The sequence below is a fragment of the Camelus ferus genome, chromosome 11, assembly GCF_009834535.1.
Source record: "Camelus ferus isolate YT-003-E chromosome 11, BCGSAC_Cfer_1.0, whole genome shotgun sequence".
In the NCBI taxonomy this organism is placed as follows: Eukaryota; Metazoa; Chordata; class Mammalia; order Artiodactyla; family Camelidae; genus Camelus; species Camelus ferus.
This window is the reverse complement of record NC_045706.1, coordinates 29,030,562-29,052,189: the sequence shown is the minus strand read 5'-3', so window position 1 is coordinate 29,052,189 and position 21,628 is coordinate 29,030,562. Positions and strand designations below refer to the sequence as shown.

The 21,628-nt window shown below is 37.4% G+C and overlaps 1 protein-coding gene across 1 annotated transcript in view; it reads left to right on the top strand.

The window, feature by feature from the left end:
- Positions 1-21,628, top strand: part of CC2D2B (coiled-coil and C2 domain containing 2B) — an 83,740-nt gene that overhangs the window by 28,894 nt on the left and 33,218 nt on the right. Inside the window, exons 11-19 of the mRNA XM_032491216.1 lie at positions 1,258-1,366; positions 1,564-1,667; positions 3,962-4,139; positions 5,316-5,466; positions 6,718-6,865; positions 11,935-12,073; positions 13,166-13,369; positions 17,579-17,671; positions 20,596-20,687. Of these exons, the coding sequence (XP_032347107.1) occupies positions 1,258-1,366; positions 1,564-1,667; positions 3,962-4,139; positions 5,316-5,466; positions 6,718-6,865; positions 11,935-12,073; positions 13,166-13,369; positions 17,579-17,671; positions 20,596-20,687 (1,218 nt within the window). The remainder of the gene's footprint in view (positions 1-1,257; positions 1,367-1,563; positions 1,668-3,961; positions 4,140-5,315; positions 5,467-6,717; positions 6,866-11,934; positions 12,074-13,165; positions 13,370-17,578; positions 17,672-20,595; positions 20,688-21,628) is intronic.

Sequence of the window (21,628 nt, the reverse complement as noted above, 5' to 3'; positions counted from 1 at the left end):
ATTATGAACCCTCTTTCAGAAAAGCAGAGCCGCAGGTGCCATAAGCTTGTTCAGAACTGGCTCTGGACCAATATTGCCTGCCACCTAGCCTTATTCTCAGTTCTAAACTCCAGTCCCACCGGAGGCTCTGCATTTGTTCTTTTTGATCTTTAACATTCAACTTTCCCAGTGAACTTCGGCTTGGGCGGCCTCTCCACATTGCTTCCACAGACTTCCAACCCAAACCCCCCAGTTGGCCCCAGCAGGACTAGCTAGCCCCTACTACCCTAAAATGGGGTATTTAGCTTGAGCTAAGTATCATTCTGATCAACTAGAAAAGATGTTGGAAGATGCTCCTGGGAACTGCATTTCCTGGCTAAGTTTGTTACTTGTGACCTCACCACAAGCCTTCACCTTGTGTACGTAACTGAATAAGCTTGTAGCCAGGCCTACGGGAAAGACAGTACTTACAACAGGAAGACCTGGGACCTAGACACGAAGGTCAGATTGTCTTTTCTTCCTGTGTTTTGTTTTGGGTATACTGAAATTGATAAGCCTTTGAGATATCCCTAAAAAAGGAATGAAAGGGCAGCTGGATGTATGGTTTGTGCTAGAAAGAAAAACGTGGAATTCTGTGGCAGAGTAACAGTAACTGAAGCTGCACCAGTGCATGGAACTGCGTAGGGGGAGGGTGGAGCGGGAGGTGAGGAGAGCGCCGGGAGCTAAGTCTTGAGAAGCTGTTTGGATGGCTTGGCAGAGGAGGGGCAGAGAAACGCCAGCGAGACTGTTTTGCCACAGCGACAAAGAAAGGGGAGTATTTTAACTAGGAGGGAGTAGTTAACAGTGTTTAATGCTTCTGAAGAATCCGTTAAGTCTAGGACTAAAAGTGTTCATTGGACTTCCTCACATGGAGGTTACTGATCGAGAAACTAGAGCAGGTTTTATGAAGTGATGGTGGCAGAATGAAGTAGCAGAATCATGGAAGATAGAAGGGTTAGCTGGTGGCAGTAGTGGCAGTAGTAGTCGTTAGTGACGCTAACGGTAGCAGCAGTAGTAGTCAGTGGTGGTAGCAGCAGCAGCAGTAGTGGTGGTGGTGGTGGTAGTAGTCAGTGGTGGTAGCAGTAGTAGTCGTTATCATATTGACAATTTCCTTAGACTGTACAATTTTTGTTGTTAAGAGATTGTGTGTGTGTGTGTGTGTGAGAGTATTGGCAAGATGACTAACAACTCTCAAATAATTGCATTATTTCTGCTTTAAATAATTCTATTATTAATTAGGATGAAAGTGAATAAATGTGATGAACAAAAACAGGAAGAACTGTCAAAAATGCCTGAGACTAAGAAGAAAACTGAAGGAAAAGCATTTAAGAATGGGGAGAAACAGGAGGTATTTATATTGCAAAATAACATTCAACTCATCTTAACTAGTTATAAAATATTTAATTGGCAAAATAGGGAATCTTGGTATTTGTAACAGTTACCCAACAAAATGAAAAATATAAGAAATAAAAGTTTAATTGTTAAGAATAATTGTCCTAAGCAATGAACTTACCTTGTAAATTATATATTTGTTTTTGTTTCTAGAGCTCTTCTTATTTAGCTTCAGAATTTGATGAAATGGATATTGAAAGAATAAAGCCACAACTTTCTTTCACAGCAGAATTAACAGACTTATCCAGGTGTTCACTGTAAGCATTTTTACAGGATTATTTCATTAATATATATTGTCTAGTAGTTGTGTTGTTTTTAATAATGTTAGATTTCTTAAGTGAGTATATGCCAGGCACTTTGCTAAGTTTAAAAAATATATTTGCATATTTAATTGCCACCATAGCCCTATGGTATTATCCTCATCTTAAGGATGGTGGTCACACTTGAAATTCATGACTGAGGTGGGACACTAATCAGTTTGGTTTGATGACTGGTTTTTGTTTTGCTCCGGTAGTAATTTTTGTTGAGGTATAGATGGTGGGATATAAAGCCACTGTAAAAAAATGAGATTATGTGGTCGCCCTTGCTTGTTAAAGGAGGACCCTCATGCTTTCATAGAAAGGACCCTCTGGGGAATTTTCTACTTTGACAGGACAAGCTTCTTTCCTTCCCAGCTGTGACTTCTTCCTTGAGCTTTAAGGTTTTCCCCCTGCTCCTAGGACGTCCATGCGTAAACAGGCATCATGCCGATCCCCACCCCTCCCACCTCTGGGCCTTTGGATCTCATCCGCCTTAGGGAGGATATGGCAACTTGGAGCCCTGAACTAGGCACAGCTTTCAGCGTCTCTGTCCCATGGGACACTCCGTACCAGTTTGTCTTGGAGTCTGTGAATGGGCATCATTTAGCAGTGCTGGAAGATATGCTGCGTAATAAATATTTGTGTTCACTAAATGAATAAATAGGAGCTTAAAGTTTTAAATGAACACAAAGAGTAGCAGAGACAAAGGCACAACTATCATGACCTTCTCTCTGACAAGAGCAGTACAGCAGTGAAGCAGTGTTTTCTCTGTTCTGCATCTACTTCCAAAAAGGGCCCGAGATAATTTATTATGCAAGACACACATACAAAAGGACCGTCTAAATGAGGATAAGAGAACAGGAGCCATCAGATGGAAGTTGGAAGTAAAGAGGAGAAAGAGAAGGAGGAAGATATTTATGTTGGAAATCCTAGGCTAGAACTTAATGAAAGTCAAGGCGAAATATGATGCTTTATATCTTTTCAAAGTTATTGCTATCATGTGGCATGGCTGTCATTATCCATTTAAAATGTCCTGTGGAGTAAGAATTGATTCTCCACAAAAGAATAATATACTGTTATCAAGGATAGAGATGAAAGGAGTACAGGTATTAAAGAAAAATTAAAAGAGTTTACAGGAGAAGAAAAAGGCAAAGTTTCATGAAAATAAACATAATCCTGAATTAACAAATCTGCGTAATCAGTTCATAAGCTCACTATTTAGACTACTTTCAGAGGGCAACGTAAAGGACAAATTTTACTAAACTATTTGTTCGAAGGTACTTGAGAGGAAGGTCAAAAATAGCTAAGAGGGAGATAAAAGAATATGTAATCTTTTGTCCCCTAACCTTCTCAGAAGATAAGAGAGAAGATGGGCAGGTACGGGGGGCAGGGAGATACAGGGGCCCATAGGGTCATTAGGGTGGAGATAGGAAGGGGGTTTTATGTTTCAACCTAGGGCTTATCGTCCAACCGGTCTTCTACCCTCTGAAAAAGAGGATCGAGGATCAAGTCTTAAACATCATTAGGTCAGTTGTCTTGCCGCTGAGAAGACATTCAATAAATGTTGGCTGAGTGAACGAATGAATGAATGGATGGAAGACTCTGTTTAGGAGTTTCATATCATTGAATGGATCCATTTTTGAAGTGTTTTCATAGATGCTCCAGGAAAGTAACCTCACTAGCTTGCCTGTCTGATCTTTGGGTTCAGAGAAAGAACATCCTGGAGAAAAAGGCTTTACAACCTAAAGCCCAAAGGGATTCACAAAGACCTTTAAGAGGACACAGCAAGCCTGTTGACTTAGAGCCACCTCCTTGAAGTTACTGTTTTACATGGTGTGTGTGTGTGTGTGTGTGTGTGTGTGTATGTGTGTGAAAATATTTTTGAATTCTTGATTCAGACTCTCCTACCCCCGTTCCTAAGTCCCTCAGTTTTCTCCTCTCCTAAGACATCTTATAGTGGGTAAGTGCTATAGTCTCTTTAAGTTATAATTTAGTAAAATCAATAGCTGAATGATTTATACTACCCTGATTTTAGTCCTTTTTCTATTTTTGAGTAAGTATCTTTTTAAAATAACATTTGACTGAGTAAGAGTGGCTTTTATCCACATATAGAGAATGATATTGGGCTTAACAATGACATTTGTCCTCTAAATTGATCATGTTTTAATATGTTGAGGTACATTTTGAAAAGAATAATATTTTATATCTGGTTTGCTTTTCATGGATTCATTAAAAGTTTGTTTAACTTTTAGGCATGAACAAAAGAGGAGAGCCAAAATTCAGAAGCTTAAATATTTTATTAAAATACTGTACAACAATAAACAGGTTTCTTGCACTTCAGTATCTCCCCTACAGTTTGATTTTAAAGTCATGTTTCAGCAAATTTTCAATATTCAGTTAATATATTGGCCTGAAACAATTTGCTTGGAGGTATGCATTGTCATTTAATTTTGTATCTTATGTCATATGTAATTTTAAATTTCTTGTCAGATACTATTTATTATATGTGAGAAGTGATTTCTTTTATATTAAGAGATGACTAATCTATATGGGTAAATAAGATATTTATAACATATTTATAATTCATCTTTTATGTTATAACTACAAAATTATTTGATTTGTTCTAAATATTTCTATTCTTTCCTGCTGAAATTCTTACCAACCTTAGATGTGCAGCATTATTATTCATTTATTAGTGAGATGGAAGATGGTTGTTTGAAGTATGAGTTTTATAGCCATTGTGAGTGTTGATTTCTCCAAACTGCCTCCGCCCTGACTTGGGGTGATTTCAGTCTTTTGATATATTTGTTCATCTGTTTTCAAATTTTGGATCACTTAAAGAATCTGGTGAAAGAAGACACATACTCCAGACCCCTGATCCCTGCCCAGAGACCCCACCGTAAGAATTCCTGCACAGACAGAAAAAGAAAATAGGATGATGGAGAAAAATCAGAGACAGTAAAGGAGTCTAGACAAGAAGTCTTGGTGACTAATATAAGGGTTAAACTTGCATCTAGACCTGAAGGAAAAGTTAGGAGAGAATAAAGATTTGTGTATGTGAGTGTGGGGTGGAGTTTGAGGAGTAAGGAGAAGATTATTATTACAAATCTAAATCAAAGTTATTGTTACAGTGCCTAAAATAATTTTGAGCTATCCCTGATCAAAGGCTGTATTCATTCTGTTCATCTGTGCTGTCAAGTTATTATCTTAAAATGTACCTCTGTTGAAATTCCTATTTAAAAATATACTGACTGTACTTTCCTACTACTGTACCAAAAATAAATTTTGATATAATAATGCAACCACTTGAAGTTTAAAAATCTGCCCCCTTCCCAAAATAGATAAATACATATTTTGAATCCTTTACCATCTCATCAGTTAGCACATAATCCTAACAAACTAAGAGTCAGGGAAAGAAAGGAATCCTGTCTAGGGATAAATCGTACCATTAGCAGCTGCAAAAATTGCAAAATAAAGCTATATGCCTTAGATCAGCAGATTCTAATCTACATTTCTAATTTACTTCTCACCATTCTTCTTTATTCTTTCCTCATTTTTTCTACGTTGTACTTTCAGTGAGTTATCAACTGTTTCTTTTACATTTAGGTTTATGAAAAAAGTAAAAGGACAACCTTACTAGCAAAACTATATTTACCTTTACTTAACAACACAGAGCTGAAAAGCAAAAGTGTTTTGGAATATGTAGAGTTTAGCTCTGATGAGCTGGTCATACCTGCATATGGAGAAGTAGGAAGCAGTAAGTTTATTAAAAGTATTTCTTCCCCACTATTTCCTTCATGAGTTCCATTCCCTAAATGACCCTTGTTTATATGAGTAAAGAATCCTATAGTTATGGTATTAGGTTAAAAATGAATTAAATTCTCCTTCCAGACATTAAACTAACTTTTAAAAACTGTCTTGAATCAGATCTTTGGGAAATCTAAAATTTGGAATTAGTCCCTGTGCTTTTTTCAGGTCATCTGAGACAAGAGCACTATGCTTTCTAGTATGTGAGCTCTGCTCCTGCGTGGGTGGACTGCTTTGCCTCTGCCTCTCCTTTAGTAGAGCCTGAAGGTGCTCTGGGACATGTTGACTCATCTTTCAGTTGCATAGGGGAGGGGGAAGAGTAGGAAAGAGAAAGGAAGAGAGAAAAGGGGAGGAAAGAAGAAGGGATGTTTTTATTTGTTTTTGTTTTCTTTTTTTTACTATTTGATACATTTTTATTGAAGTATAGTCAGTTTACAATGTTGTGCCAATTTCTGGTTTTCAATTGATTTTAGTCCTCATGCAATTAAATACAAGTCAGCATGTCTGACCAAACACTGTAGTTCCTCTCCTTCTCCCAGCTCCCTTCTCTTTCACCTTCCTAGGGGTTTTGCAATTGCTGTGTCCATCTGGTGAAAAGAGAGTATGAATGAGTGAACAAGGAGGAGAGAGAAGAAAATAAGTAGGCAAAGAAACTGGGGAGAATGACAGAAAATGAGGGAGGAATATAGTCCACTTAGATGGAGTCCAGGTGAAGACGATCATTGGTTGTGGAGATCCAGGAGAAAAGACTCAAAGGGAAAAATTTAGGGAGCACGAAGAACTTGGCAGAAGGCCCATGCAGTATTGTTAAGCTGTCTGGAGACTGAGAAAGAAAATGAAATGAGGGAGAAAACTCAAGAATGTAGAGACAGAAGACACAGAGCAGCTCTTTTTCTGCTGTCAGTGTTTTTTTCTTGCTGGAAGCCACTCCCAGAAAGAATGGTTTAAAAACTACTAGTCAAAAGAAGAGGAAAATACAGATGTTCGTCTCTATATGTTCAGATAAATCTTTCCCTCTCTCTTTGGTAGTCCGTTTGAAGCAGTCTGCCTTGAAGAATCTTAGATGGGAGGCAAGGGAGAGCTCCAAGATTAGAGCCTGGGGTCAGCATAATCTGTGTTCCTGGGGTTGCACAAGTAAAAGTTAGGAAAAAACACTACAATATGCTCAAAAATGCATGCTTTTTATGCCTTTTATAAACAGATGTGCCCTTTCTTCTTGAGGGAAATGGAACAGAAGAACTTTGTCTTTTGACATCAGGAAAACTAAGCTATTCTCTATCGTGGGCCTTGGATGAAAATGGCATTCCTCTCACACCTGTGTCACAGTCATTACGCTCTGCTTACTGCAGGTAATGAACGTTCATGCTTGAAAAACAATGCCGGTCCTCAGCAAAGCATCACACAAACCTACAAAAGGGAAAACTCTAAGAACAGGACAAATGGTTTAATTTACTTGGACGTTGCTTTATTTTTTATTTGTGCTTATATGTATATAATATATTTATATATTTTATTTATAATAAAAGTTATAAAGTTTTAAATAAAGTCAGTAAGTTTCTTTATATGTAGGAGAATGCATCTCTTTGGTGCTTAGGATTAGAGTCACATGGATGATGAGAGAGGCAGTTCCATAGCCCTTACATTGTGGGCAAAAGCCAAGACTCCCAAGGATTTTATTTCTGGGGACTTTATATCTCCAAGTCACTCTGGATTATGAAAGAATCATTTGTGCGTTATCAGTTTGCTGGAAGAAATTGTTGGACATAGAAATTTCATCCAAGTCCCAGGACTTTCTAGAGGAATTGGTATTTTCTAGACTAGACCCACAAACAGGATTACTAGAAATACAGTAAAATTCTATAAAAATGATAATGCTGGCTTTTATATTGTGCCATGTTTGAGTTAAATGATAAATATAAAGGTCCAAATAGATTTCATCATTTAACAATTAATGAATGATGATAACAAATAGATAGCCTTTCCCCTCCCCATCTAAACAGATACTTTTAAAAAACATGGCTATATCCAACTGTATGACATTATGGGAAAGGCAGAACTATGGAGAGAGTAAAAATGTCAGTGGTTGCCAGGGGTTAAGAGAGAAGGATGAATTGCAGGGCACACAGGATTTTTGGGACAGTGAAAATACTCTGTGTGATACTGTAATTGTGGATACATGTCATCACATATTTGCCAAAACCCACGTAATGTAAGTCAGCAAGAGTAAACCCTAATGCAAACCATGGACTTTGAGTGATAGTGATGGGTCAGCACAGGTTCATGGATTGTAACAGATGCAACTCTTACTGCAACAAACATAATAAATAAATGCAGGATGTTGATAGTGAGGCTGTGCATGTGTGAGGAGTAGGGAGGCTTGCAGAAACTATTTTGTCATTAATTTTGCTGTGAACCTAAAACTGCTCTAAAAAAATAGTCTGTTTTGAAATTAAAATAAACTAATATTAAAAAAAACATTGCTATAAATAACTTGGATTAAACAGGAAATGAAAACTGAGATTAGAGACTATTTTTAAAATAACAATGAGAACACTGTCTATAAAACCAGTGGCATATAGCCAGTGTCGTAGTGAAAGTCCCATCAGTGCTTTTCTTGGTAAATAAGAAAGAATTTTAGAGAAACTAGAAAAAAAGACCTAAACTAAATGTCAGTGGTACTCAACAATTGATGTTGAGGAAACTGAGGTAGTGGTTGTAGATTACTTATCAAGAAGTTTGACAGAAAAAGAGACTGAAAATAAGAGAGATAACAGTATCAAAGTATGGATTTCTTAAAAATTGGAGCAACTCTTATGTTCTAAAAAGAAGTGATGAAATCCATGGGAAAAGAGCCAGAATATATTAGAAAGAGTATGAGATCCTTCAGAGTCAGGGAGATGATGAACTAGAACACAGGTGAGTAGCTGTGGTTCTAGAGAAGAAGAAATTTCAAAGCAGAGAATGAGACAGAAATCACTCTGCAGACAGAGAATAATTTTGATGGATGTCCTTGTTTTGTTAAATATATAATGTCATCTTCTTAGAGACCTGGAGGAAGGCATTTTAGGAGAAAAATGGACAATTAATAAAGGTAATTCATTTTGGAGCTAGTGAATAAGCTTTTAATACGCTGAATCATTATTTTCTTTTGTTTCTTAGTATTTCCCTAGCATGGTCCCAACTGCAGCTGTTTTTAATCCTTGCCTCATACTATTCTTTGCCTTTTTATAGGAGTCAGATGTTTGTTCTCACTCTAAAGCTAACTGTTATACAAATAATTTGGAACTTTCCCTGGTCCCTTATAGGATTCTGCTGACATATTTATTTCCTTTTCTTACATTGTCTTCAACTTTTCCATCTCCCTATGCGCTACATATTTTATATCCAAGAATCCTTCTGGGCTTTAACACAAAGAAAAATCCAAATATTTGATTAAACCCTGAAAACTCTTTCTGTTTGTTTTTCCTGTCCAGGTCCTCATATGCTGGTCTGCACACATTGCCTCCACTTTTTATTCATACATTTCCTCCCTAACCCCACTCAATTATTCCTGAAAGCTACCAAGGCCCTTCTGGCCATATTCATTGGCCTGTCCTCATCATTTTGCTTCTTGAAGTCTTCTCTCATAGCTTCTGCGATGCTGCACTTAACCATTCCAGTTACTTGGGAACTCAAGTTTACAAAAGATGGAAAGCAATTCTGTGCAAGATTGGGACAGATGACAGGTTTCAATAGGGAGTGAATTGCAGGAGAGGTTTTCAAAGTTCAGAGCCCTTTCTGAAGTTAATTAGAAGTAAAGCTTTACAGCTGGAGCCTCTGAGATCAGAGAGGGAAGTAATAGAACTCTCCTCCACAGCTCTATAGTTGTGGGAGCCCAGGGACTGGTGATGAGCAGTGGGTCTAGGAACCTGGGATGTGTGCTCCAAAAGGCAAGACTGACTTCTGAGAGTCAGAGCATGGAACCAGAGGAGATCGTAAAGAATTTGTTTATTCACCAATTCAGTCACTCATCCACTCATTTATTCACAACTGCTGACAGAGCTAGAGATAAAGCAGTGAACCAAAAATCTTAGAACGTTTTAATACCACATTAAGCACACCCCTCCAATCTCAGTTATTCTTGTGTAGAGTATTTGTTTAACACAGTTTTGAAACAAACATGTTTAGTCTTTGTATATCTGAAAACATAATTTTTCCTCATTCTTTTTTTTTTCTTTTTTAACTTTATTATTTTTTTAATATTTTTTATTGGGTTATAGTCATTTTACAAGATTGTGTCAAATTCCAGTGTAGAGCACAATTTTTCAGTTATACATGAACGTACATATATTCATTGTCACATTGTTTTCCTCTGTGAGCTACCACAAGATCTTGTATATATTTCCCTGTGCTGTACAGTATAATCTTGTTTATCTATTCTACATTTTGAAATCCTAGTCTGTCCCTTCTCACCCCCCTCCCTCTTGGCAACCACAAGTTTGTATTCTATGTCTATGAGTCTGTTTCTGTTTTGTATTTATTTATTAATTAATTTTTTTAGATTCTACATATGAGCAATCTCATATGGTATTTTTCTTTCTCTTTCTGGCTTACTTCACTTAGAATGACATTCTCCAGGGACATCCATGTTGCTGCAAATGGCGTTATGTTATCAGTTTTTATGGCTGAATAGTATTCCATTGTATACATATATCACAGCTTCTTTATCCAGTCAGCTGTTGATGGACATTTAGGCTGTTTCCATGTCTTGGCTACTGTAAATAGTGCTGCTATGAATATTGGGGTGCAGGTGTCTTTTTTAACTCGTTCTTAAATGATAGTTTAGATGGTCATAAAATTTGAGGCTGGTATTTATCTTCCCTTAGCACTTTGAAGCTACAATTGTATTATCTTCTGGGATTCATCATTGCTGTTTGTAAGTCGCTGTCAGTCTATATGTTGGTGTTTTGTAGACAGTCTGTCTTTTCCCCCTGGTAACTTTAAATTTTTTTGCTTAATTCATAGAGACAGAGACAGAAGTTGAGGGGAGGGAGGAACGGAGAGTTATTATTTAATGGGGACAGAATTTCTGTTTGGAATGATGGAAAAATTCTGGAAATATAGTGATGATAGTTGTACACCACTGTGAGTATACTTAATGACGCTGAATTGTATTATTTGCTTAGCATTTGGTTGTGAAGGAGGGGGCCGAGAGGACAGAGAAATTTTGCCATAGCCCGCAGCTAAACACCTTTAGGGACATCTGGGGGAATCATTATAGCAAGGGCAGGAGTTGTTCTGAGGTTTTTATTAGTTTATTATGAGGCAGCAATCAGGAGACTACCTCAAAATACAGTTATGACCCAGTTTGGTTTTGGCTTTAATGGGATAATTTACTCTCCCTAATCTATTCTTGAACATTTAAGCTGTAGCTCAGCCTTTGTTCTCTAAGGGACTTGGGCTAAGATTCTTCCCATTAGAAGGAAAATTCGATACATGATGATGTTGAGGGTGTTAGGCCCTAGAGATTTCTTAGGACAAAGACATTAAAGTAGTTCATATGTGAGGCCAGACATAGGAATTAAAGAAGGGAAGAATACTCAAACTTTACCTAGTTGTAGTTTTGCTTTTATCCTATCATACCAGGCATTGGCTTTGTTAGCAATATCTTCCAAAGATTCATCAATAAAAATATGAATAGATGCTAATGGAAAGTGGTATAAAATGTGTATCCATATTTGGGCTGACATTATTGAATCTGAGTCAGAACCATATTTCTGGAATCCTAGTTTATGGACTGGAACTTTTCTTGAGTACTTTATAGAAAGGATCTTAAAAATCTTCTTATACGAATTGCTGTAATTCCACATGAGGAAACAAATTATCTATAAAGAGAGAGATGAAATAACTGGGATAATTGGTGGCTGAAAGGAAACCCTTACTGTTTAGGGTTGAATTCCTTCTGCACTTGGCCTATAGTTGAGTTCTCTAAGGCTGCATTATGAATCTAGCCTGTCTTTTATAATAAGCTCTCTAACTTCCAAAGATGGCCTCACATGACCAAATAAAGATATTCTTCTGGCACGTACTTCTAATTAATTGTATCACATACTCTATATTATGTTTTAACTGTAAAGATACAACATAAAGATTATTTTTATATTGTGGACTTTAAATAGTAAAGATGAATATTTACAGATTTTACCCTTAAGAAGCTTACTTGTCTCTTAAGGGAGGGGATAGACATTTATCAAAACACTAGGATACAGGTTAGAATGTGACAAGAACCAGGAGAGGTATCACACCTAACCCTTGTGTTTTATCCTTAATGCAGGGGATGGATAAGTTTTATCTTTAAATACCTGGAATGGGTAGGTTTTACCCCATATAACCTGCATATTATATGCAAATTCACAAAATATTTTTCTTTATATGTTAGCGTGTTAAGGAATGTAAGTGCAAGAGGTGTTCCTGGAATTCCGTGGCGTATTAATGCACAGAAGCTTTTTGAATGGGCAAACGAAGTCAGAATTGACCCCAATAATCCAGAATATTCTGATTTAATGGAATTTATTATGGTAAGTTATAGCAAATATTTGTACTGTAAATATATTCTGTTTCTCAAACTCTACCCTCTTATATGCCTCCACAGTTTGTAGTATATTTTTCTAGGTACTAGGAGACATTAAAGGTAAATCTGAGGACAAATACAGTTTTCAACCAGTTTACAGCATTGTAAAGGCAGCTAGAAAATTCAGCAACTGAAATCATTACTACCTTAGGCCTGATGACTAGTACTCTGCCACTGTTTAACAGCCCTCAGAACATCCTGCAGAATAACCAGGCTGACATCCGTTGTCCATGTACTGAGTGCCAGCCATGTTATTAAATCCTGAGGATTATAATGATTTATAGACACACTCAAAGACTTCACTATTTGTTCACCTCTCCTCCTCTTCCTTACAGCCAACTGAACTGCTCTGTGTGCTCCAAACATGCCTTATTCATATCATTCCCTCTGCTTCGGAGGGCACCCAAGGCAGCTGTCTTACCCACCCTGCAAGTCAGATAAATGAGTTTTTTCCCCCTAGCTCTCATGTTAACTTTTTTTTTCTTTTTATAAACTCTTGTGGCTTTAATATCTTCTGCCTTTTACTCTAGTTATTCATTCATGTGTTTTATCTTTCCTTGTGGAACTACAGCTAATGAATCTTTGTCTCTCTTATGGCAACTAGCATGTTTCCTTGCATGTACTCACATTTGCATTTATTGAATAAAGCAGTGCATAAGTAGATTATTGTCTCTCCAGTTCAGAGCTCCCAACTGATGTGCTGAATTGATTGTATGTGTATAGAAATACTGACCCTCTCTCGACTTTTAGGGCAACCAGAAACAAAAAGTGTCATCTTTTAACCCAGTATGCAATACAGATGTTTTCATTTTCTACTTAAATCATGACCAGGAAAAGGTTGAGAAGCTACAAAGGCTGGATTCTTTTTTTTTTCTTTTTTTCTCAGATTCTATCTCTGTACAAATTCAGTTGCTCCATTTCCTATTTATATTGCAACTCTCATAGCTCACATTTGAGGGGGGAAACTATTTTGAAATAATTCTGAATTTTAAAAAATTAATATTTTAAGTAAGGGTTTTACATTATTTATGTTTTACAGTACATAAAACATAAAGGACAGGATATGCCGAAGTATTTTCGTCTTGAACAGTTGCAAGATGAATTTAACTTTGTTTCTGAAGAGGAAATGAAAAAGAGCAAACGTTTCCAGCTATTACAACTGAGAAATGCAGGTCAGGTAGATGTTTCCCTTCTGCAGCAGATGCCCCTCTATGACAGAGAGATTCCGGATGTAGTCTTCCAGGTACTAGGTTTCTATTTGCATATAGCTTATTCTGTGATAAGTTAATGTTTTGCTGCTCTGAATCTATGTTAATTCCTTTCTTTTTATCAACTGATAACCTGTAGACAAAAAATTTCCCCTTGTCTTTAAAAGACATTAGAAATGTACAGATCTCCAGATTTCTTTGCCAGTTAGTTGTTATTCAAACAGCCTATTTCGCAGCCAGAATGCTTTAAGTATATTCTAAATTTTTGTAAATATTGTGTTTTTTTTTAAATTATAAAATGCATCAACAATTTAAAAGCAATTTGGGGGAATAAGGGAGAGAAAACGCTACCACGTTAAACTTACACTTGATTGGAAAGCACATCTCAATTTCAGGAACTTTAAAATGTGGAAACAAAAAAGAGAAAGGAAAATTAGCCTTATGCTGTGTGGTGGTGGCGTGCTGGAGCCTGCTGGCACCAGCTGGTGACGGCCTATTGTGCATGTCTCTTTCCAGCTCCACCCTCAGTGAGTTCATGTTGGTTGCTTTAAATGTGTTGCTGGGGGGCTACTTCCACCATAAATCAGCAAATGCTACAAATTTGGGCTTCCCCTCCCACTCCCAGAGAACTGGCTGTTGAATACTTACCAGCACACTGCTAGTCTTAAAAGAGCGGAATTATAAGCGCTAATTCCTAAAGAAATAACCAGCTGTACTAATCCTAGCGCTTGAGCTTGCTAAGACATGGTTCAAGAAGAAACTAGTGTTCCATCTCTGAAGAAAATGCCTGCGCAGTAGAATTACCACTGTAGGGTGATGTCAGCCAACTTAGATAAAGATACCAGATTCAGATGAAGAGATTTATACATCTTACGAGTCAGAAAGAGTGAATGCCTTATACTAAAATAGGTTATGATAGATTTATTAATATAACTCTGGTGAATTATTGTCAATTGACAAGAAAAAATGGATAAACTCTCTGATACTTGTTTCATTTTTATTCTGGACTGAAGGGGAATTGCAATAAGCCACTTAATATTAAAAATAGTAGAAGTTATTTTTTAAAATAGTGTGTGTTTGTTCTTGTTGCTGTCACTCAGCCGTCCTTTAGCTTTTTATATCCTAATTTAGAGGAGACACGAATAAAACTATGCAGGATCATTACATTTAAAACTCAAATAGTAGTGGAAAGACACTCATGGTCTGAACCAAAGGGATCATCTTAGAATCTCTTCTGGTGTTACTCAGAGGTGAAAGAGGAAATGTAAGTCAATGATTCTTCAATGACGATGCCATGGCACCACCAGTTAGCACATATGACTATTATAGTCATATACAGATAGGATTTGCAGACAGCTTATTATTTTTGCAAACATGGGTGACTAGAAATATATGTATTCACAAACAGACCAGTTGGTATTTGGCTTTGGAAAGCATTGCTCAACTTTTAATTATGATTCATCTCCTGTTTTGAGACCATAGGAATTTCTGTTAGTAAACTGCAGGGGGAAGGCCTTGGCTCAGAATGGCTGAAAAGTTACTCGGTTTCCTCCTGCTGTTTCTCTTGATGATTGAATCCAGTTCTACAGTTTCATAAACTGCTTTGGGCAATGCACAATGCTCAGCATAATTGGGGATATAACATCATAAAAAAGGAACAATTTCTGCTTTTGAAATGAGGGGCTTTGCTAACTTCCCTTTTCTTATACAGACTATTTATTTGGAGAACAGGAAAGAAAGGAACCCAGTTCATTTTCTGAGGTTTGCTATGACCTTCATACCAAAATTGGGCAATGAAAACAAGAAATGACCATTTTAGGTCAATTTCACTTATGAGCCTAGATGTAAAATTGCTAATAAAATGTTAACAAACTGAAAAGCAATATATTATGTGTAAATATATAATTACACACCATAACCTAATAGGGCTTATTTCCAGATAACAGAGCTAATTTAATTAAGGAATCTATTAAGTAATTGACCACATTAACAGAATTAAGGAAGGAAAAAAAGATGCTCCCCTTAATAAATGCCCAAAAGGCATTTAATAATTTGCTCATTCATAATAAAAGCTCTTAGCACCCTAGAATCAGTAGAGAACTTCTTTAAACTGATTAAGAATGTTTCAACATTTTGGGTTTTTCTGCTGATACAAAGTGCTTTGAAAAGAAGTGTTTCCAGTAAGTTGTAGAATTGAAGGAGTGGGGGGAGAGATAAGGAGGGACCATCTACACCCACTGGGTGATTAGATTGAGTTTCAGATTTAATTAGCCAAGGATGCAGAAACATACAGAAGCAGGGCAGAACACAGGGCAGGACAGCTGCAAGAAATTTTGATGCTGGTTTTTCCTGGGCTCTGTGATGGGGAAAGTAAGCTTCTTGTGACATGTCCACATACAGTAGGGTTTTGCCAGAGCCAACAAAACAGGATAAAATAGAACAAAACAAAACAATCTATACAAAATAAGCAAGGTTTATTACTACTACCCTAGAAGAATTAATACGTACGAGGTAAAGGCACTTCCATTTAAGGGAATGTTTACAAACATTGGAATCTTCTGGTTCTTGAACCTAAGTCAAGGTCATTAAATAGAGACCATAAAATAGAGCCAGTGCCCAAGCGTCTCTGAGCAAATTCTCTGTCTCCAGCTTTCCAGCATTCTGTAAAACCTGTTCCTTATAATCTGTTCCTTAACTGTGATTCAGTGCATTATTATCTGTGTGGCTCTGAAACTGTTTGGTATAATGCTCACCATCAGAAATCAATTTCCTCATAGGCTCCTACACAAACATTAAACTTAGTGGCTAAATATCAGTTTTCCCATTAATCTCAGCAACATAAGGATGTCCACTATCATCTCTACCAGTAAGAGCCAATGCATTAAACCAGAAAGAAGAAAGGAAAGAAGAAAATTAGAATTGGAAAAGAAGAGACAAACTATCCTTGTTTGCAGAAAATACATTTGTCTACATGGAAAATAGAATCTACTGTGACAGCAAACTGTCACAACTAATGAAGTTGTTGAATAAAATATCCATATTTAAGCATGAATAGCTGCTTCTTTTATTTGAAAAGGAAAACTGTACCCCTACAATGGAAAAATCTAGTTGTCACCATCTTGACTCAGTGATCCAACTTAATCTTATTAAGTGTGGTAGGCAGAATAATGGCTCCCTAAAGATGTCCACTCCCTAACGCCCAGAATTTGTGAATACGTTATGCTACATTGCTTAAAACTGGGGGATTATCCTGGCGTTAAGTGGCACCACAAGGGAACAATCAGACAGATCTGAAATGTGAGACAACTGGCTACCAAGTACAACTGTTTTTCTCTGTACATTTTGATCTTTTTAAAGAGTCATTATCTTTTAAAAAGGAGGCAGAGTATTCTAGATTAAAAGAAACTGAAGACACTTAATCAAAGGCAGCATATGATCCTTAATTAGATCCTGGTGTTGGGGGGCAGGGAGCAACCATTGGTGAAATTTGGTTATTAGAATACTATATAATATTGATAGTTGAATATTAGATATATTGGGAAATTGTTAATTTTGTTGTCTGTGATTCTGGTGGTGTGGTTGTGTAGAAGCATGTCCTTAGTTTTTAGAGATAATGCTGAAGTAATTATTTAGGAAAGAAGTGTCAGTGGTGTCTGACTATATGCCATGCACTTTGCAGATATTATTTCAGTTAAATCTCACAACAATCCTGTGACATAGGTATTGTTATTAGTAATAGTAATATTATTATTACAAAAGAGGAAACTGAGGTCTGCAGTAGTTAATCAGCTTTTTGCCAATCCACCCCAGAAAAATTAATTTCATTTAGTAAATGGCAGGGTCAACCCGAATCTGACTACGGCCTCCAGAGCCCACTCTCTGGGCCGTTATATCGTACTACTTCCCATTTCTTTTGTTTCCAGCAATTGCCAGGTAAATGAACGCATGAAGGATAGTTCTCAGTTGTCTTCACATTTTCTTATAATTTTCTCAACTGCAATTTTTTTCTCAATCATTACTGTTTTAGAAGATGAATAGACCTCCTTCTAGGGGCAAACAAAATATAGTCCTAACCGTTCTTAGCTAATTCTCAGTGGGAGAACCTAAAAGAAATTCTCTTCTTTCTTCCAGTATCTCCTACACATGAACTGATACGAGTAGTTAATATTTTATTGCAGCATATATATCATATCTAAATTCTGTTACATTCAAGAAGTGAAACTAATTTAATTCTCTGTTTATAGGAATATGAAAGCCAGGTGGAGAAGGATATGTCCATTTCAGATGTGAATTCTATTATTGCACAAAGGATTAATTCTGTCAATTTTCTGAAAAAGGTAACAACAACAAAATAGTACTATCAATATGTTTGCATTTACTTTTGTGAAAACTGGTCTGCTGGATGCCCAGTACTGTACTCTTCCCAGAGAGTCAGCTGTTAAGATACATTGTTGATGCAACAGTTACTTCAATTGATGGCAAACTCATGGTTAAATTATATCCCAACTTTTTCCGTTTAAATGTGGACATTAAAGACTTCCCATCGCTTTTTGACCCTAAAATTCACTTTGAGAAATAATGCCAGCTTTTGCCTGAATCCCTAACTTTTTAAATAATTCATAAATAACTCCTTAGACTACAGCAGTTCAGGGGATGAAGGGATGGAGGAGCTACTAGGAGACAGAAACTATTAGAGGAAGACAAATGAAGACAAATGCAAAGTCAAATATTTACCGCACATCCTAACAAAGCCTAAAACAGGTTTGAGGTGGAATCCAATTTCACTCCTGATTTCTTTCCACTGACCCCTCATCACTCTGCTGCAAGCTTCTGGAGTGCAGGAACTATAAGTCTGCAATGCCCAGCACAGTGCCCTTCACTCAGAAAATGTTGAGAAATGTTTGAGCAATTAATGAAATGATGGATAAAACTGCAAGGCTACGGAGGTTTCTAAGGCTTATTCAAGAGTATAATCTACATCCTTTGCTGTAGAGCACCAGAGCAGTCAGTCTTTTGGGGTAACTTGAAAAGAAGCAGAGAGCTATGGAAAGATCTAAGAGAAACATACCAGATCCCTCGTGGAGACAGGTGGGAAGCAACCTTGAGCAGCTAGGCAAGCGTGTGAAGACCTGTTCCGGCCACCCTCTGCATTTTGGGCAAGTAACCTATTCAGTGAGTCCCACTTCGTTCTTTTGTAAAAACAGACAATAAAAATGACTACCTTGCTTTACTTCTGAGGTAAGGGGTAAATGAGATAAAACCTCAAGCTCTGTGCTGGTTTGTACTGTGCTCCTGTGAGAGGGTGGTGCAATGCAGACCACTGTAGCTATGACAGGCCTGAAACAGCACCTCACTTTTATCACTGGCAGGTGTTTTTCCCACTCACCCTTGCTCCTCCTACACCTTCTTTATTGCTCCATATCTTAAAAAAAAAAGTTGGCATGTGATTTAATAATGAGCTCTATGTCTTAGGAAATAAAGAGGTGTTCTTACTCATGAGAAAAGAACATATATCCTTATGCCTTCTCTTCTTTTCCGTGTGTGAGGAAGCCCAGGATGGAGGGCGGCAGAGGATCAGGAAGGTGCTAAGAGAGTAAGTGTCTGAGGATACTTGAACTTCATATTAGAATCCTGGGAAGGAGCTTTAAGAAAATGAGACTGGGTTTCAGCTCCTTGTGAAGACAAGTTCAAGGGATAATTACTTTGATTACAGATTCTGGAATACTGGTTTGACACTGAAGGCCTAATAGGGTCATAGGTGTTTAGATCCTGCTGCGGGAGGAACTCATGGGACTGTGAGTTTTGCGCATTAAACTTCTGGCTGTGTTACTGGGGTCAGTGGTGGCTGAGGCCAGGATTGCAACAGTAAAGTCCCAGCAGTCTCAAGGATTGCCAGATAAAGTTTTGCTGAAATCTTTGCATGCAAAAGGCCAGCACATCTCCTCAATCTGTCCTTTTCATTAATTTACTCATTAAATATTTACTGAACACCTGCTATGAATCAGATATTATACTAGACATTGGAATTATAGCAGTAAACAAAATAGACTAAAATCCCTGACTTCCTAGAGGAGGTCGTTCTATTGGGGGAAGTCAGATAACGAATAAAACATTGGTGTATTAGAGAGTGATGTGTCCTATGAAAAGTAAAGTAGGAAGAGGGGACAGGAGTGTGTGTGTGTGTGCGCGTGTGTAGGAGGATGGGGTGCAATTTTAAATAAGGTGATCAAGGAAAGCCCTTAAGAAGCTAACATTTCCGCAAAAAACCTGGAGCTGAGGGAGGAGCCATGGAGTTTTCTGGGAGAACATCGAAGGCTGATGGAGCCACTTGTGAAAACCGTGAGGAAGGAGCCTGTGTGACCTGTGGGAGGAACAGCAAGGAGCTCAGACTGTGTGATGCCGAAGGAGCAGAGGAGAATGAGAGACAGACAGACACAGAGAGCATGAGTGAGGGCACTCAAGCCCAGTGATGCGGCCAGCGGGGAGAGAGGTGTGGTTCACCTTCAGGGGAAACAATTTGTTACCCATATGGCATGGTAATTACATTTTTTCCCACTCTTCTACCACCCCATATTCCTGTCTAATTTAAGCAGATCATTAGGCTCTAGGTTACATTATCTCCAGGATGATTTGTGGCAGAACAAAAAGCAGAAAACTGCCTCCAGACACACCTCTTTCTGGTTTCATGTCTGAAAGTCTAAATCTGTTGTGAAGGATAAATTTAGAGGAAAAACGGAAGGATTTCCCCAAACTTAAAGAAAGAATTTCTTGAGTCCTTGGAGGAACCAAGGTCTGTGGGTTCTGCAGGTAGCAAGGGCTTCAGGGAATGGCTCTGTTCAAGCACTGAATATTTTACCATGCTGACAGAATGAGAGCTGAAAGTCAGAATAGGATGGACTCAAAGGAAATAACAGAAATGTAATCATATTTCTTTGAGTCTGTGGATCAAGATTCATGTCCCTACAAGTTGCTCTTGTAGAAGAACATTCATAGGGTTATCATCTCTTTTGGGGAAGATTGGTTCTGTCCATGTGTACTGAGAGTTAGGTGGAAAAAGAGGTGAGAGTGACATTGATGAGAGCGTTAAGAACGACTTTAATAACGGTAGCAAACAGAACTATACTCTCACTTATCTAATCCCCTTTCCATTCACTGCTTGCAAAAAAATAGGAGAAAAAAATAGTGACACCAGTAGTGTCATATATACTTAATCTTAAAATATAAACTATACATTTCTTTAAATTCTAATTTTTTTTTGTAGATGAGAAGGTTGATAATGAGAGGAATTGTCAAAGTTAGCAAATTTAACTTATCAGATATTGTGGCCGATTATGAAGAAATTGTATCTGCAAGGTATATACTAAAATTATTATTATTTAAGTGTGCAATATAAAGCTTTAAGCCAATACCTTCAAAGTCTTCTAATAAGTTCTCTATTTTTACAGTAATTAAATTAATGCTAAAAAATGCAGTTGCAAAGCATAAGTAAAATATAATGACTTAAATATATGTGATCATTTTAAAATTGCATTTTGGATATATCTATATGATATGTTTTTCAACTGTATAATATTCCAGTTTTTAACCCTCTCCTTATTGATATTTTTAGGGCAAGAAAGAAGAGTAAAAGAAATGCCTTTATCCCAAGTTAGTTTTGCCATAAGATTTTCCTGTCCTGAGACTGCTACCAGAAAATTGTTGGTGGTAGCACCACACACTAAGCCTATAATCTCCCCTTTCAAAACTGAATGCCTCAGCCATACAAGGGCTCCGTGATCCACAGGCAGCAGCTGAGGGAGAATTTGGCTGAAGCAACTCAGTTTTCATACTGTCCTATCTGAAACATAAGGGTAGGAACAGGAATTAGGCATGCTCTGTTTCTGGGAAACCTCCCTGGGGTCACTTGCAGATTCTTAGTATTAACAGTACAGGTCTGATTTGGTTTAGGGAGCTGAACTCTATTGTATTTTATTTTCAGTCTTTGGAGGAAGATGGGTGTGACCATAAAGCTGTAATTCCATAGTTTTGTGTTGCCAGGGTTGGCAGCATATTTAACTAACTCCTATTTCAGAACCATATAGAGAAATTGAGTATCTAACCACTTTCAAGAGAGAGATTCCTGAAAAATAAATGATCTTTTGAAATAACATCATCTTTTATGGAATACCTCTCCATGCCCTTGTCTCTTCTTGGACCATGTACCCAAAGGACATAGAGCCATCATCTTCTCTCTTAACATAGCATCTCCTCTATGTTCAGAAAAATACTTTTTCCTTGGGTTTGAGGCAAATGTC